At 46.0% G+C, this 17,500-nt stretch overlaps 1 protein-coding gene across 1 annotated transcript in view; it reads left to right on the top strand.

Annotated features, from left to right (window-relative positions):
- Positions 1 to 17,500, top strand: part of tox2 (TOX high mobility group box family member 2) — a gene marked incomplete at its 5' end in the record, with an annotated part of 89,173 nt that overhangs the window by 27,280 nt on the left and 44,393 nt on the right. The window contains one exon of the mRNA XM_080846669.1: positions 6,871 to 6,966. Within this exon, the coding sequence (XP_080702795.1) occupies positions 6,871 to 6,966 (96 nt within the window). The remainder of the gene's footprint in view (positions 1 to 6,870; positions 6,967 to 17,500) is intronic.

Genomic DNA, 17,500 nt, shown 5'->3' with positions numbered 1-17,500 from the left:
TATGATGTCTCAACCACAGATTACAGTTTTAAACTGTAAAAAGGGAGTTCTGGGTAAGCCCTCAACATCAAATGTGACATAATTTCTCCTTTTCTTGGACTAGGGATAAAATGTGCAAAGCTTACTTTTGCTCTTTCTGCCAAAGGCTGACTGTAAAGGCCTTCTGCCCTTCCCAACTCTCAGTGGGCTTTAGACAATAGGCAGCCCCTTTCTAATAGTGACTGAATTAAAGTTATTATGACTTCTTATGTCCCCACAGTTTTAAATCTTCTTTTTTTAAAGAGAGACGATTTGCGAAGCAGCCCCTTAACAATGCAGAACGATGGGGGGAGCCTTTGAATATAGAACATTGCAATGATTCAGACACGAACAGATGGTTGTAAAGAGATTGATTTTAGGTTTAAAAAAAAATAACAGAGCACATCTCTTTCTTTTTTAAAAACCAGCTCGTGCAAACTATAGATTATTTTTTTGAATGTCGTATTTTATTGTGGCGGAGCCGCTCTAGTAATCCCTCAAAACAAATTTAGAGAATGGGGAGAACAAACGGGCCCGTTGCATCTCAGCGCTGCCACTTTGAAATTTGACTGTCGAGGAATCCAGTTCCTCCCTTTGCCAAGTAATCCCGATGAAAGTGCGCCAAAACTTTGGCAGCAGCCATGTATATTCCTCCACATTACTAACCGTGGCGTCATTTAAAAATGGAGCCCCAAGTTCTATGTGTGTGTGTGTGTTAGTGTGTTTTTTTTTGTTTCGTTTTTTTTGGTTGAGTGTTCCACTGGCACAGTGTCTATGAGAGAACAACTGTTAATTACACAGAGTGCTGCTGCCTTTAACAAGATGCATCACAGACATGGCCCCGGCCCGGTCGTGTAATTTGTTTGTTATGTCAAATCTTGCCGTGGCAAATTGTCTGCACCTTCCCTATTGTCTTTCTTACCTTCCCTCTAGTCGAGTCACTCTCTCACCAGCGCACGGCAAGCTGTCGTTAAGCCCTCACAAATTAAACATCAATATGTTAGCGCATTCTTTATCGTCAATGTCATAATGAACTATTGCGTTGATTAGCAGCGAGTGAGCTCGCTGATTGTTTGAGATCCCTGCTCCTGCATGCCTCAAAGCAATACGAAAGTCATAGTGAGTGTGTGTGTGTGTGTGTGTGTGTGTGTGTGTGTGTGTTATTAATCAGATGGTGGGAGTATGGGCACAGGGGTGTTAATGATCGCAGATAGCATCAAAAGTACTGTATGGGAAGGTCAAGTCAGACAGGACATGGCTGGCCTTTTCTGGCCGTCGGGCTGGTTGAGAGCATGCTGTTTTTTCTCCCTTCCAGTGGATTGCGGCAGCACTGGAGTTGAAAGCTCGGAGTGAGGTCCGCTTGATTTGATCCACTGCGGCTGTGCTGATTTGGGATTGGGTTCGGGCTGGCTGGGTGGGTGGTGGGGAAACTTTTGTGATGTGCTTTAAATTAAGGCCTTGCATAACACAATTGTCTTTTATTTTTCGCTCTGTTGACAGTATTTCTGACAGGTCTGTGAGAACTGCTGAACTCAGCTCGATCCCCGGTGCCATGTGTATCTAGCTAACACCACACTCACTCTCTTTCTCTTTCACACACACACACACACACACACACACACACACACATTCACACACACACACACACACACACACACACACACAGTGAAGCACACACACAAATACACTGAAGTTCACACATACACACAGTAAAGTAAAGTACACACACACATACACTCTCGCACGCACTGACACACAAATACACTGAAGTTCACACATTCACATAGGCACACATTCACACACACCCTTCACATGCACACGCACAAACACACACACTCAAATAAAACTACACTTACAAAGACACACAATCATACTTATATGGAGAGGCATATGAATTCAGTTTTACTCGCTCAGTAAAAATGCACAAGCATATGAACAAGAATCTATATGAAACCCCTCCTATTTTCTCTCTCTCTCTCTCTCTTTCATAACCTCTTTCTCTCCATCTCTCTCTCTCTCTCTCTCTCTCTCTTTCTCTCTGCCTTTTCTCTCTTTGACAAAGGGCGTACACTCTCACATAATGAAAAAAATGTGTAGACCGCAGAAGCTAAGATATCATTTGGACCCGATCCAAAGACTTTGTTGTTTTTTTCCATTGCCTTATGGGAACATACTGTACCACACTGTATTGTCTTTGCCTTGAATAGCAAACAAATCAGTCTTAGATGACAATGACGTTGTACAGATTGCAGTGGGGGGGTATAGGGGGGAGAGCCTGATTAATATGGAGAGGCCCATCTTTGGGCCGCTCAATCAGGGGAACAGACTGTCTGAAATAGAGGCTAACTAACCCAGAAATGCAGCTGTTTCGCAAAAAAACAGGCCTTCGCCACAGTCATCACTCAGCCTTCAGCACAAAGATGCAGATTCGGAAAGCGACAATGAACGGCATGTTAAATACGCAGTAGCTTCACAACACTAATAACATTTGCATTAATGATTTTACAGTAATAAGGCATTATGTGCAGAGGTACAAGTTTGGATGTGTACAGTCATACATGCACTCACACATTTTGTTCACAAGTACACACACACACACCATTGGTCGAGTAAAAGTGCAGGGTGATTTGCATACTGCAAAAAAAGTGCAGGGTCCTTGTGTAAGCCTTAGAGGGGCAAGGGCTCTGCTAACTGCACACGTCACAGAATGAGGAGAAGGGGAAATATGTGGAGGGAGGGGGAGCGAAAGGAGTGAGCAAGAAGTAAAGAGGCCAGCTTAGAGAGTGGAATGGAGTGATCTGGAAATGCTAGGACATTAAGATAAAAGTTTATGCAATGTCAAAACGGAGAGAGACAGAGAGATAGAGAGTGACTAATAGAGAGAGAGAGGGAGAGTGAGTGGGAGAGCAAACGAGGGAGAGAGAGTGATCATGAGCAGCAGTATTGAATTGCAGGTGTACACTTCAACCCCCCTCCCCTTCCATGTTCACCGTGTTATCCTAATTAGAATTACCCACCCACCCCCCCAACCCCCCCCCCTGCACAACTCTCATAAACGGCAGAAATAATGAAATTTCCTTCATTTGCATAACGAGAGCCCAGTGAATCTGGAAAACACCGGCGAGAGGAACAATGCACCAATCAGAGGAGAGGAGGGGTGGGACTAAAAAACGAAATACAAAATGAAAGACAGGTTGTATGTGTGTGCATTTTATCCACAAATAAAATGAGTGGTGCATGTTTTCAGTGGTGTGGTATTACCAGAAATCAAACACTGCTGCAGGACTGTAAACAGTTATTCAACTTGCGTCTAAGCCCTGCGGTGCAATGCTACAGATGTGCTGTCCTTCTCTCCACCTCCTCCCATACATTCTGTGCATTTGCTCTGAGCCCCTGCCTCCTGCCTCCTGGCTGCCTCCTTAAAACCCTCATGGTCATCAGGAGAACGCAGAGCATGGGGAGAGGAGGTTTTTGAGGGTAAATGATTTGCAAACAAAACAGAAGCAAACCCCCCTCTATTCTCCCCTGGTGCACCTTATACAGGCTGCCTGGGTAGAAGGTGTCACACCACATGTGAGTTTCACAATGATATCACTGCCTATAGCTGGCAAAGTGAAAGGTAGGCGTGACAGTCGTCCATCCGTAGGCATAGCCTCTGAGGACTACATTAGGTCAAAATTATCAGCCAAAAAACATTATCAGCCTAAAAAGCGACATCTTTTCCACATCTTAGTGCCCGTGCAGACACATCCTCACTGCACTCTGTCCTGAGTGCATATTTGCACCATGTTTACATTAGCACAGGTCAGGGTAATTTATCACGCCTTTTCAGGCCTTCAGCAGAAACCACAATGGGTTGGTGTCAGGCCCTCTTTCTCTTAAACACACACACACACATGTATATACACACACATACACACACACACACACATACACAAACACCCACAATCTCACACATACACACGCACACACTCACACAAACACCCACACCATCTCTCTCTATCACACATACACACACACACACACCCACATACACACACACACACACCCACCCACATGCACACACACACACACACACACACACCATTTACAGAAGCATGGCAGGGGTGGTTGAATCAATGCCAGGTCTTTCTTCTCTTTCACTTTCTGGCCACCCCAACTGTTTTTACCCTGCTCTTAGTCCCTGCACAGAACCATATACCACCTCAGCATAGCAGCAGAGCTGTAAGAAGTAGAACAAACCAAGTCAAATATATATAATGCAATTGCTATTACGTACACAAAGACCACCCCCTTTTGTGCCTTACATGATTTATTTAGCCTTTTATTGAGTGGCAACTTAGCACTTAGCAACTGGGGTTGCTTTTTCCACTACAATCTCTCCATTTCTGATCAGCATTTAGCTGTCAAGATGGACTGAAGAGGGCAGGGAGATAAATAGCACTGTTGAGTGTGCCTATATTGTTTATATAAGCCGGTGAGATAGCCTGTTTGACAGGTATTTTTTGTCAGTTATTCCAACTAACTCATTTCAAACAGTTTTCCCATTGCTGTTTGGAATTTGCATGTTAATGCCTCTCCTGCATGAGCAGTTGGTGTGTGGCATTAAAGTCAGGTGCTGACATTTCTCTCTGGTTGATGTGAAAGGGTGTGTTATGTAGAATACTGTACATACAGAGGTTTTTATTGCAGGCAGTACATACAGGAATGTACTGTGCGTTCTTCATCGCGCATGCATATCAACCCCTTGTGTGTGTGCGCGTGTGCGTGTGTGTATGTGTGTGTGTGTGTCTGTGAATGACCCATGCTGATATACGGAGAAAGCTTAGTTTGAGATTCATTTGCCCAGATTAGATTGGCTCAGTGGGTCCTCACAGAATGGCCTGGTGAAAAGTTATTGGTGTAGCCATGATCCCGAAGCTGCCATGAGAGCGAACCCATTGGCTGTAGCACATTTGTCTCTCACCGTTGTTAAATTTATCTCACTGCATAGCTATCTGGAACCCTGCCTACAGAATGTGATTGTGTGTGTGTGTGTGTGTGTGTGTGTGTGTGTGTGTGTGTGTGTGTGTGTGTGTGTGTGTACGTGTCCTGTGTGTGGGTATTGTGGGTATATGTGTGCACATACGTGTGCAATGTGCGTGTGTGTGCTTGCCTTTGTGCATATTTGCCAAAGAAAAATAGGCAAGAAAAAGTCACAGAAAGATGAAGGATGACACTGAAAGCATGCGGGAGAAGGAGTACACACACTCTCCGCTGTTGCACACTGCACTTAACCGCTCTCTGTATGGTCACACAAATCCCACACAGCAACCTGTATGCAGCAACCTCTCCACCGATATGCAGATACTCCTTACATAATAGCTACTGTTTGCGCTATAATTACACACCCCACTCCCACCCCTTATTTCTTATGTCATGAGTCTTTGTAAAGCACCTTGACACAAGTTATCACACTCTCAGTGTTAGTAGCAGGCTAGGTACAGGTAACATGTGGCTAACAAGTTCAACTATGTTGAGGCAGGAAGGACTGAGCAAAAAAATAAAAAAAAGCCAGTTCTCGTCCCCTCCCACCCAACCCCGCTTAATTGCAAACAGGCTTTGATTCTATAACGTCAGGCTGTAGAGTCTTCTCCACCACACTTTATTTTGGAAACGGTCGCCATGCCACATCTGAGGGACCCCCCCCCACCCCTTCTGGAACTAATGATCTCAATGCATTAAAAAGAAAGAGTTTGAAACACCACCCAGACACAACAAGAGTGAGAGTCAGTGTAGTGGGGCCGATAAAAGCAGAAGGAGAGTCCCGTCTTTTGAGTTGTTATCAAATCCAAGAGTCGAAATCAAAGAGTTTATTTGTGGTAGTGGTGAGTCTCTTATTATGGCTTGTGTTGGGTGGGGTTCCCCTTTGATAGTGAGAGAGAGAGGTCAAGAGACACAGGCAGTGAGAGGGAGAGAGAGAGAGAGAGAGAGAGCGAGAGAGACAGAGGGGAAGCCCCTGTAGTTGCGTAGATGTCCCAGGAGATGCCAAGATTCATACACAGCATGGGTATCCCAGCAGGGCGAGTTGTTGTTACGTGTGGCAGTCTGTGTGACGACACACACACACACACACAAACACGGCTGCGGGCTCCCCGGCTCACGAACAGGGTGTGAATCATTACTTTCCAGGACTTCCCGAGGCTTCCCAACCCGCACTGCCAGCTCCTGTTTTCCCAAACACATGTTGGGAAGCTGGCCTGGAATCTGTGCTGTCAGCTTGCACATTCCCTTTCCAAAGGAGGGAATTTTGCCAAACGAGGGAATTTGCCATGGTTGTCAATGCTTATTTTGCCATGGTTGTTAATGCTTATTTTGCCATGGTTGTTAACGCTTATTTGCATGCAAAGGATGTGTCTAAAATATCTTAATGTTTTTTTGTGTCACATTGATGTATCTTTGCTAGTGTTGAAATTGTGTTGTTGATTTGTGCACATAGCAGTTATAACCAACAACTTTATTGGGGCCTGCCAAACTGATTTGCTGCCAACTGACAGACCTCTTTTACGAGACAAAAGTTTGTCAGAAAACTTGTCGATTCCCTGGAGACTCAACTATTTTTCCTATTTTTGTTCCTCTTTCCCTCCCTCACTCTTCCTCCTCTATTCCCTCAAACCTCCACTCATCACTCATCTGTCTCATCATCTCTACCTCTCTCTCTTTCTCTCTCTCTCTCTCTCTCTCTCTCTCTACCTGCTTCTCATTGTCTTGTCTGTTTTCTGCTCTCTGTCTTTGTCATCCTCTTCCCATGGCGTTCTGCCTCTTTCTCCCTCTCTCTCTCTCTCTCTGTCACCTGTCTTTCTCCCTCTACAGAGCAGATACGGTGTAGGAGATCATCGTGGTGTTAGGCTCTACGGCGGCTTGCCCGTGAGGCCCAACCCTGACGGGAAAAGGCTGCCCTCTACAGGGGTGAGACAAATCCCTCCTTCTCTTCTCTTCTCTTCTTTTCGTGTGCTCCTTCTGTCCTCTTCTCTATTGCTGTTTGTGTGTTCTACCTGTCTCCCCCTATCTCTCTCCCTCTCTCTTTCTTTCTTTCTCTCTCTTTCTCTGTCTCTGTCTCTGTCTCTCCTCTTCCTGCCTTCAGGAAGTTCTCTTGTAAGTGCCCTGTGCAGGCCCCCATTTGAGCATCTGCGTAGCGGGCCTGGTGGTTTCGTGGTTGCTCTTGCAGCCCTGGCTGTAGACTGTGTGGTTCGCAGCCCTGAACAGCATGGCCTTACATCCCGCCCCCCCCCCCCCCCCACCCTCCTCCACCAGTGTCAGTGAATGAATGACAGATAATGGTTCTCCACAAACACTGCGACTCCCTGTGGAGCAACACTTCACGCCGGCGGTGAGACCTCTGCACTTCCCAGAGCTCCTCGTGGCTCAACCAGAGGATATGAGAGAGCGGGAGTGGGAGCAATCAGACTTAGTTTGGTGTGTGTGTGTGTGTGTGTGGGGGGGGGGGGGGGTGTTAGGCTGAACTGTGTGTGAGCCGCTACTTATGAAACTGATGTGCTTCTCTTGGGAACATTGTACTTCACCATTCACAAAATAAGGCCACAGAAAGACACCTTTCTGCGTAGCAATTGTCCCCAGAGAGGGAGAGGGAGAGGGAGAGGGAGAGGGAGAGGGAGAATGAAAGAGAGGGAGAGAGAGAAAGGCGTCTTTTTATTCACCTTATCTCCAAGTGAAAAATGATGATTTATTATTCATTATTAAAGGCTTGTTGTCTTTTCTGCGCTAAGAGTATAATTGAACCACCCTTTCAATACCATGACGTGGTCAGCCTATCAGGGAAAGCAGACAGTCCTTGTGAACAAGGGCTTTCAGCAGAGTCTGCCTTAGCCATTTGCAACTCTTCACAGTGTACACACATCATGGAGCCATTTTGGTAGCATCTGAGTTGAGCGTTGGCATCCATTTTGAATGTAAGTTAGACTTATGATGAAGGCTCAGACTGGCGAGCGGTGGAGAAACACATTATCACATCCATAATGTAAGGAATAAAAACGCTCCTCTCCGCTCTCGAAGGTCTCTCAAACCACTGAAAATGAAAGTGTTTGCGGAGCACATTAGAGTCTAATGCCTCATTAGCACAATGTCTTTGCCTGACATTGACATAGTGGTGTTGAGTTTACTACCTGCAGAGAGAAGGGATCTTATATAAAGAGGAAATGGGGAAAAGGAAATATCTTACTCATTGGAAAAAAAATCATAATTAAAATCTCAACTGTGCTAGCATTCTTTGTTATGCATTTATCTACTAATGTATATAGAGAGAGAGACGGAGAGAGAAAGAGGGAGAGAGAGATGTGACAGTGGGGGTTGGAACAATGGTATAAAGGATTTCATTTTCTGAATATTCTCTCCCCTCTCATCCTTTGCATAAGAGCTTTTTCTAAATTATCTCTCCTCCTCTCAGCTTCGGGGGCCCCAGTCCCAGCGGAGCAATATTGTTGGTGGGGCGCCCCCTTTTTTTAATTACAATAGAGACGGTATTGATGTTTCAGACCTCGTGTCTTAAATCATTTATCAAGTGGGAGAATGCTAACAAAGCAGTTCCAGCGCAACTCTCTCCTCAGCCCTCAGTCCCACACACTGGAGAATCATACGTTATCTAAAGTGAATACTGTAAAAGCGCATCTGCGGAAGGCAGTCGGCACAAATCATAAGAATGAGCACACTGTCAGGAGAGAAAGTGGGTGTTGGAGAGAGAGAGAGAGAGGGAGGGAGAGAGAGAGAGAGAGAGAGAGAGAGAGAGAGAGACATGATGAAGTAAGCATAAGACAGAAATGGCAGATAGAGAGGAAGAGAGAGAGAGAGGACATATATATTTTACACATTCACTGGTTTTAGTCCACCAAGAGAATTGCACCTTAAAATGGTGGCTCTGGGGGGAGGGGAGGGGAGAGGAGAGGAGGGGGAGGGATGAGCGTGGCGCAGTAAAATGATGTTCGTGTCCCTCAGCAGCACAGAACATCATGAAACACAGACCCATCAGGTGAAATGTCCTCTCTCTCCCCTCCTTCTTAATTCAAATTGCTACCCCCCCCCCCCCCCCACACACACACACACACAGACAACACAAATGTTGAATGTGCTTATCAACCATCAAGGTTTGGGTTTGGGAGTGTGTGTGTGTGCTTTTCTTTAAAGAGTGACAATCAAACAAACTGTTGCTGCACTGAGAAGAGAGAGAGCCACTTGTTCAGAGAAGGAAGCCAGTCGTTTCTTTTTTAGTTTTTTTTTTTGTGAGTGTGTGTTTGTGTGTGTTGTTTTCCACTGTATTCATCAGGTGCTGTGGTGAGACAGAGTCAAGATGCTGCAGGTTGCAGGTCTCTTTGTTCAGTATCTCGCCATCTCTCTCTAAACCGTGTTCAGTTAAAAGTGGCTTTAGCGTTACATCCGCTCCCCTGCCAAAATAACCTCACCCTCCCCTCTCCCCCTCAGCTCACCTTTCTGTTTCCTCTTAGTGATTCACCACCTCCCCCTATATACACACATACACACACACACACACACACACACACACATACACACACACCACATGCGTACACACACACACACACACACACACACACACACACATACACACACACCACATGCGTACACACACACACACACACATACAAACAAACACACACACACACACACACACACACACACACACACACACACACACACACACATACATACATGCAGAGCATATACTCAAACTGTCAAACCTCACATGTATTTACACTCCAATCCACTCGTACTGCCTCCTGTAGCCACATGATGGTGGGGTGACATCCTTGTAAAAAAAGAGCCTGTCTGGTTATTAAGACTCGGCGGGGGGTTCATAACCTTCTGTCATATTGTCACGCACCGGGCAGCACTAAAGCAGCGAAAGGGTCGCAAATCACGCTCACTACAAGGAACCGAAAAAAAACGCTGGAGCTCCGACACTTCAGTCACCCTAGTCCCAGCCAACTATCCATAATTGCTGGGCACCCCAGCCGTGTCTGGCATTCTCACACCTCCCTTACTCCTAGGGGCTCCCCCCCACCCCCTACCCCCCACCCCGACCTACTCGCTCAGCCTGGAACTCCGCTGCGTTGTGTCGCGTTGCGCCGCTGCGTTTTCTTGGCTCGGGCCGGCGTGGAGATTACACGAGGAAGGTCAGCCAGCCCTTCAGTCTTATGTAAACAATGGCACTGTGCACTGTGAGGGGGAGTTCCGCCGGGCAGAGCCGCTAGAATGGGCCTACAGTCCAGCCTGCCACAGGCAAAGAGTCGCACAACGCAAGGGGCGCACCAGAAGCATCCGCTGTCTGTGACCAAGCTATTAAGGTGTCTGTTTTTGGATCTGATTTTATTATTACTCGTTTAATGTGAACTGATTTGGGAAATATGGAAATAGAAGTTGTTTTAGTTTTCCGCTCCCAGTAGGCTGTGTGTATGGGCTGAGGTATTATGGGTGTGAACGTCACTGAGTACAGTAGTACATTCAGGCACTAGCTGTGGGGGTGGGGTATGAAAGGTTGTGTGTGTGTGTGTGTGTGTGTGTGTGTGTGTGTGTGTGTGTGTGTGTGTGTGTGTGTGTGTGTGTGTGTGTGTGTGTGTGAGAGTGTGGGTGTGTTTGTGTGCGTGTGTGTGTGTGTGTGTGTGTGTGTGTGTGTGTGTGTGTGTGTGTGTTCTGTGTGTGGGTGTGTAGCCAATTTTTCTTATCTAATGGGTGCAGAGACCAGGATGTTGTTGCCACAGGCAGTATTTTTATGGGCCCATGTTGTGTGTGTATGCATGTGTGTGTGTTCGTGTGTGTGTGTGTATCTGTGTCTGTGTGTGTGTGTGTCTGTGTGTGTGTATGTGTGTGTGTGTGTGTATGTGTGTGTGTTCCCATGTGTGTGTGTCTAATCTGCATTTTGTGAGTGTGTGATCTTTCCACATGCATGATGTGTGTTTGCATGTGCTCTCTGCACAGAAGAAAAAAAGTGTGCAGTACTGGTTCACAGGTCTGAGCGTGCACTCAGCACGTGCACAACACTAAAGCAGCCATCACCAGAGCCAGCTCTCTCTCCAGTAACTCTGCTTGATTCTTAAACCCCCTTCACTCACATTAGGGAGACAGTGCATCTGAAACAGTCCTTCCGAGCCTTCCCAGTGAGTAAGGTTATGCCTTTATGCCTTTTCAGGTTTCAGAGAGAGAGAGAGAGAGAGAGAGAGAGAGAGAGAGAGAGAGAGAAATGGAGAGTGAGGAGAGAAATGTTTGATTTTTTTCCCCTCTTCCCTTTTCCTCAGTTCTCCCCTTCGCCCCCCCTTCTCCCTGTCCCCCCCCCCCCCCCCCCCTTCTTTTTTCCTGGTTGATTTGGAAGCTTGCATAGTCAATTACATGGAGTGTGAGAGATGGAGTGAGTTTGAGTTGCCGTATTTTTGTATGGCATTAATATTTCATAAGCGCCATTCTCTGCTGAATATCTAAGAGAGGCCCTATTAAAGTCAGATCTGCTGGGATATTATTCATCCTTGGCTTGGGATTCAGATGCACAGGCAGACCCATATAATTAATGTGAGCGCAGTTTATTTTCACGCGGAAATATATACTGTGCATTCCTGTTATTACAAAAAAAATTGCTTAAGTCTTGTTGGTTTTTGTTATGAGTTCACATAGTTAATTGTTTGTTTGTTTACTGGGTGTCGTTTCATCCCATAGGCTAAATTTGGTCGCCAAACAAACAATCCAGGCAAACCAAGGAAGTTAATCAAAACAGTATCAGTAATCAGATGCATAGAGATTAGGCAAGACAGTTTTCTCCTCACGGTGATGTATAACGGAACGAGAATAGCAATCTAGGACAAGATATTCCATAGGCTCGGTGTGTCTGTCCCCCCCCCCCCCCCCCCATGTTTCTCCGTCTGACATTAATGGACATGTGGTGTAGTTTTGACGGACGTGTCGTGGTGTGTGTCGGGTGTACAGGTGGCACGTCCCCTGTGGCGTCAGGGAGTGAAACCGGAAGGTGTTTTCACTTCTTTGTCATGTGGAGAGCAGAAGCCTCGCCGGGGATCACCCGGGTTTCTCCCTGTCCCTGTCCCTGCCCAAGACCCTGACTAAAGCCGCCTGCCTGCCCAGCTAAACATGAGCAGAGTCTGACCCCCGTGGTACTTGAGGGAGACGTGTGAGTGTGTGTGTGTGTGTGTGTGTGTGTGGTTGTCTCTCTCTCTCTCTATCTCTCTCTTTCTCTGTGTGTGTGTGTGTGCGTGTGTATGTGTGTGTGTGTGTGTGTGTGTGTGTGTGTGTGTGCGTGTGGGTGTGTGTGTGTGTGTGTGCGTGTGGGTGTGGGTGTGTGTGTTTGTTGCTCGTCTTGCCGTACAATAAGAACCTCTGCCAGAGTGCTGCTGGATGCATTCCCATTCACTCTCGCTTAAATATCAGCAACTTCACAGCCAACATAGAGAGGAAAAAAATACTGCTGTGCATCTGCATACATACACCCCCTCCCTTTCACACACACCCACACCCACCACACAGACACACACACCCATGCTTGCGCACACACACTCACACAAATATACTACACACTACACAGATGTGTTAATGCAGTCTGTGAGCTTTCTCTGAAATTCAAATGAAAAAAAAAACATAACAACCCCCCTCCCTTCCTCTCCTCTCCTCTCCTCTGCTCTCCTCTCCGCTGCTCTCCTCCCTTCTTGTTGCCTGCTTTGGAAGGGGCTCAGAAAAACCTGCCATCTATCTATTAGTGCACTGTAAATATTACATGAGCCTCACAGTGGTTCAGTGCTGCCTCGCTATTACTTCCACCGCGCGGGTATATTATTTTAGAAAACGCGCCGCTTGTTTATCGCCCGCCATGACCTACTTCCAGGCTGCTTCTGCCGCTGTCAGTTCACAGCAATCTGCGAAATCTCAAACGGCCGTCCCCGTAGAACAATTACCGCGCAAAGGAACCCAAATGGAGATGTTTGTACAAAATAACATGTGTGTAATTAAGGCATAATGAGGCCTTGTCACTGCGGAATGTGCAATTAGATTGGTAATAGAAAAACTCAGCCTGCCTGCCAGGGGAGAGAGAGAGGGAGAGAGGGAGAGAAAGAAAGAGGGAGAGAGAGATGGATAAAAGAATGAAGTAGCATTTCTTTGTTGTTGTTCATTTTTTTCTTTTCTTTTCTTTTTTTTACCAAGGCTAAAAGCTATGTCTTTGATGCAAACTGGAGTGCAGCAAGCAGTCATATTATTAACCGTTTAGTTTCCACTGCGACATTTTGTGTCGCCTGCCGGCCAAAAGGGCAAGCGCTTCTCACAGAATCGTTTCTCGCGAGACGTAACGAGGTGGGCACTTCAAATGGTTTGAGCTATGCCACTTTATGCCCACCAAACATCCCCTCCTGTCTCTCCCTCTCGAAAGTGCCCACCATGTCCCCAACCAGCACAATGGTGTTGGTATGCATTAAGGTGGAATGAGTACAAATGGATGTAAAACACGGGAAACCCTGCAGTATCAAACACTAGGATCCGATTCCAGCGATCTCCAAATATAAGCTCCTAAGATGCATGAGACCCAGGGGGAAGAGGCCTCTGCATTGCACTTAGCCGTAATGAAATGGCCCAGCAGTTTGTGCTGTACGGCGTGGAGTGGCTCTGCATCCAAGTCCGAGTCTGAGTCCGTCCATTAACGTAAAGCTCATCTGTCCAAATGGAGTATTGGAGGAAGAACATGTTCGATAAGAACTATACATTGCCTCTGTCACCCCACAGATGCCCATCGACTGATCTGCAAGATTGATGTCAGATAGGTACTTCTTCAGAGTTGAGTTCTTTTTTTAAAACAAGCAGAAAGAGAGCAAAGCTTAGGATTTACACTCATCTCTCTCTCTCTCTCTCTCTCTCTCTCTCTCTCTCTCTCTCTCTCTTTCAATCAATCTATCTCTCCCTTTCTTTCCATGTCTTTTTCTTCCTCTTTTCCACTTTGAGCTCTGCAGACGAAAGTGTGCATGGTCTTTTCACAACAGCCCCCACCCCACCCCCCAAAATACCATTTTCTGTGTTTATGAAATTGCTGGACTACTCTTCTTAAATGGGGACCCTTTGTTGGGTCCAGTGGGACTGCCCTTGAATGAAAGCCATTGTTGTGGGTATGATATAATGCTAGCCATAGTAATAGATTTAATGGCAGATCCACACACGGTTTAGTGGCCTTTATATCAGGAGAGCACTCTATCTCTGGCCTGACGGTAAAGAGCCGGGGCTCAAAGAAATGAAATCGTGATGTACTCCTCAAAGGAAAAAAATAAAATCAAAAAGATCGGTTCACTTTTTTTCTAAAACGTAGATGACTTTTATGCTGTTATAATTCGGCTATTTATTTATATTCTCATGCAGTCTGTGCACCATGGATTGTTTTAGATATTTAGTTTTTGTTTTTCTTCTTTCTTTCTCCGTTCTCCTTTCCACCTGGCTGTCACGACATTAGTAATCTGGTGTATGGAAACATGCGGCATGTCAAGGTTACATTCTTGCTTCTGGTTTTCGTTGGTGGTTTCAGAGAGTGGTTTTGCCGTCTTTTCTACTTATAAAAGAGATAAAAAGAGAAAAGTGAGAATTCACAAAGAAGATGGGGTCATTGATGAGGTGTGTGTGTGTGTGTGTATGATAGAGAGAGAGAGAAAGACAGAGTGTGAAACTATATGCAGTTATTATTAATTATTAATAATTATTATTAATAATAACAACAATCATACTACTACTAATAATAATAACATTGCTGGCACCTCCACAAGGAAAGGTCTCCTTCTAATGCACAGTATTGTTAGGCTTTGAGTGAGCTGCCAGCTCTGCTGTGCTTTCCTCTCCCCATCATAAAGGAGGTGTCAGGCAGCTTCAAATGCCTCCTGTGCTAAACTGATGGCAGCTCACTGTCAGTGCTGCTGGAGGATCTCCTCATCCTCTCAGCAGTTTCTTCCCTTCATTTAAAGACCACTTGTTTTCTTTCCATCAGTCCTCTTTCTTTATCTTCCCTCTCTCTCTCTCCCTCTCTCTCTCTCCCGTCTTCTAAATCATTAAAACTGTTGGAGAATTGATGGGAATTTTCCAGAGGAGCAGCTGTCACACTTATGAATATCATGCATTGTCCAGGAGTGCAGTGAAGTCTTCAGTATGATGGTTCCAGGTTACCATGTTTACATATGGTCTCAGTACCCGCACGTTTACACACACACACACACACACACACACACACACACACACTCACACACACACTCACACACACACACACACACCCACACACACACACACACACACACACACACACACACACACACACACACACACACACACACACACACACACACACACACTCACACTCACACTCACACTCACACTCACACTCACACTCACACTCACACTCACACTCACACTCACACTCACCCAGCACCCAGCAGTCCGTTCAGGAGCCGTGGGGATTTGGTGAAGATGTCTCACAGTGGCGTTTGGATGCATTTGCATGTTAATCGTGGCTGTGTTTCAGCGGTTCCAGCTCGTTTCTTGGGCCTTCAGTCGATAAAGAAACAATTATGCCTCTCCTCAGCACTGTTAAGCCAGGCTGCACACACACACACACATACACACACACACACATACACACACACACACACACACACACACACACACACACACACACACACACGCTCACACACTCACACTAATACACACGCATACACACACACAAACACTCACACAAATACACACACACACATACACATATATATACACATACACACAAACGCAACTGACAGACATGTTGGCCAAGAATTTGGTCAGGTCTGAAGCTGGGGTAATGAAGGCCATATTTCACCTTAAGAGAGAGAGAGAGAGCGAGAGAGAGAGAGAGAGAGAGAGAGAGAGAGAGAGAGAGAGAGAGAGAGAGAGATAGAGAGTCAGAGAGAGAGGGAGAGAAAATGACTAGCTTGTTGAATAGGGTGAGGCTGGTCTGTGAATCTGGACTTGATTGTGTTTATTTGTTCTCTGTTTTGTGCATGGGTGGATGGTTGAATGCTCTTGAAAGCATGCTCAAACACACACTCACACGAGCACACACTCACACTCACACACACACACATACAACAGACACACAAGCACACACACACATGCACACACACACACACTGGCCCTTTGTTACTTTGTGTTTCACTGGAGCATCTCATCCACTTAAATGTGCAAAGTCTTGACAGAGTGAATTGAAAACACACACAAACACACACACACACAGCACACAGCACACACACACACACACACACACTGTACTGCTGCCTTTTTTCTCTCTGCACTTTGATTGGCATGTCATTAGATACAGTACTGCGGAACACCATGGTGTCACATTTTAACATGAAGTGGATGGCGAGCGGGAGAGTGGGGTGGGGGGTGGGGTTATTTCTCATTTCGTATGAGTCCGCTCTAAATTTAAAACATACGGGACCATGTGGCGCTGGAACATACATGCTCTGCTTTTGTGTTAGCTTACATGTTCAGTAACCCTGGACACGGCAGCCATCTTGTTTTCGTCCCCCCCCCCCTCTACACGTGCACTGCAGAATACATTAAAGAAATTGGAAAAAAACAGGGCAGAGAAAATGCGGAAACTGTGGCCATGAATCTCCATGCCCGTGATGAGCGTCGAGAAACACAATGAAATGGTTTGCCTCTTTTTTATGACTGTTCCCAGGAACTACTTCAATGAGACCAACCTCCGCAACCCAACCCCCTCCCCATCTGCACCAGCACTCACACACGCATACACACACATACACACACACACACACACACACACACACGTATATGCGCTTGTACACACAAACACACATACACCCCCACACACGCATACAACACACACACACACACACACACACACACACACACAAACACCAAACCGACAGTGGTTCAGGTTTACGCAAACAGGTTCTATTTATAGCGGCTTCTCTTGCAGTGCTCTTTAGCTCTGCAAGCTGCAGTGGTTGGTGTCAACTGTGTATCAGTTTGTTTGAACAAAGCCCTTGCTCTTATTATGGTCTGTCTCCGTCTTCCCCTCTCTCCCTCTTTCTCTCTCTCTCTCTTTCTCTCTCTCTCTCGTGCGCTCTCTCTCTCTCTCTGTCTCTACCATCATTTTTTTCTTTTTTCCCTCCCCTCTTTCCTATTCTCTACCTTAGTCCTCTGTTGTGTTAAGTTTGCCCTGATAGGCCCCTTTGTTATACCTGTGAATAATGGCTATAAATCCATGTGACACAAGGAGGACAACAGTGTCCAGTTGAGATCAGTGTACGCTGGGGGGAAAAAAACAGGGGGAAAATAGCTTGCTGTTGTTTATTGAAGGAACAGGTAAATAATAACAAAAGCAACATATATCCAAAGCCCTTCCTTTTGGTCTTTCCTCAAGCGGTCTTCTCAGTAAACCTTTTTGGGGAGTTGGTGA

The sequence above is a fragment of the Sprattus sprattus genome, assembly GCF_963457725.1.
Source record: "Sprattus sprattus genome assembly, chromosome: 10".
Classification (NCBI taxonomy): Eukaryota; Metazoa; Chordata; class Actinopteri; order Clupeiformes; family Clupeidae; genus Sprattus; species Sprattus sprattus.
This window is presented reverse-complemented; position numbering and strand designations above follow the sequence as displayed.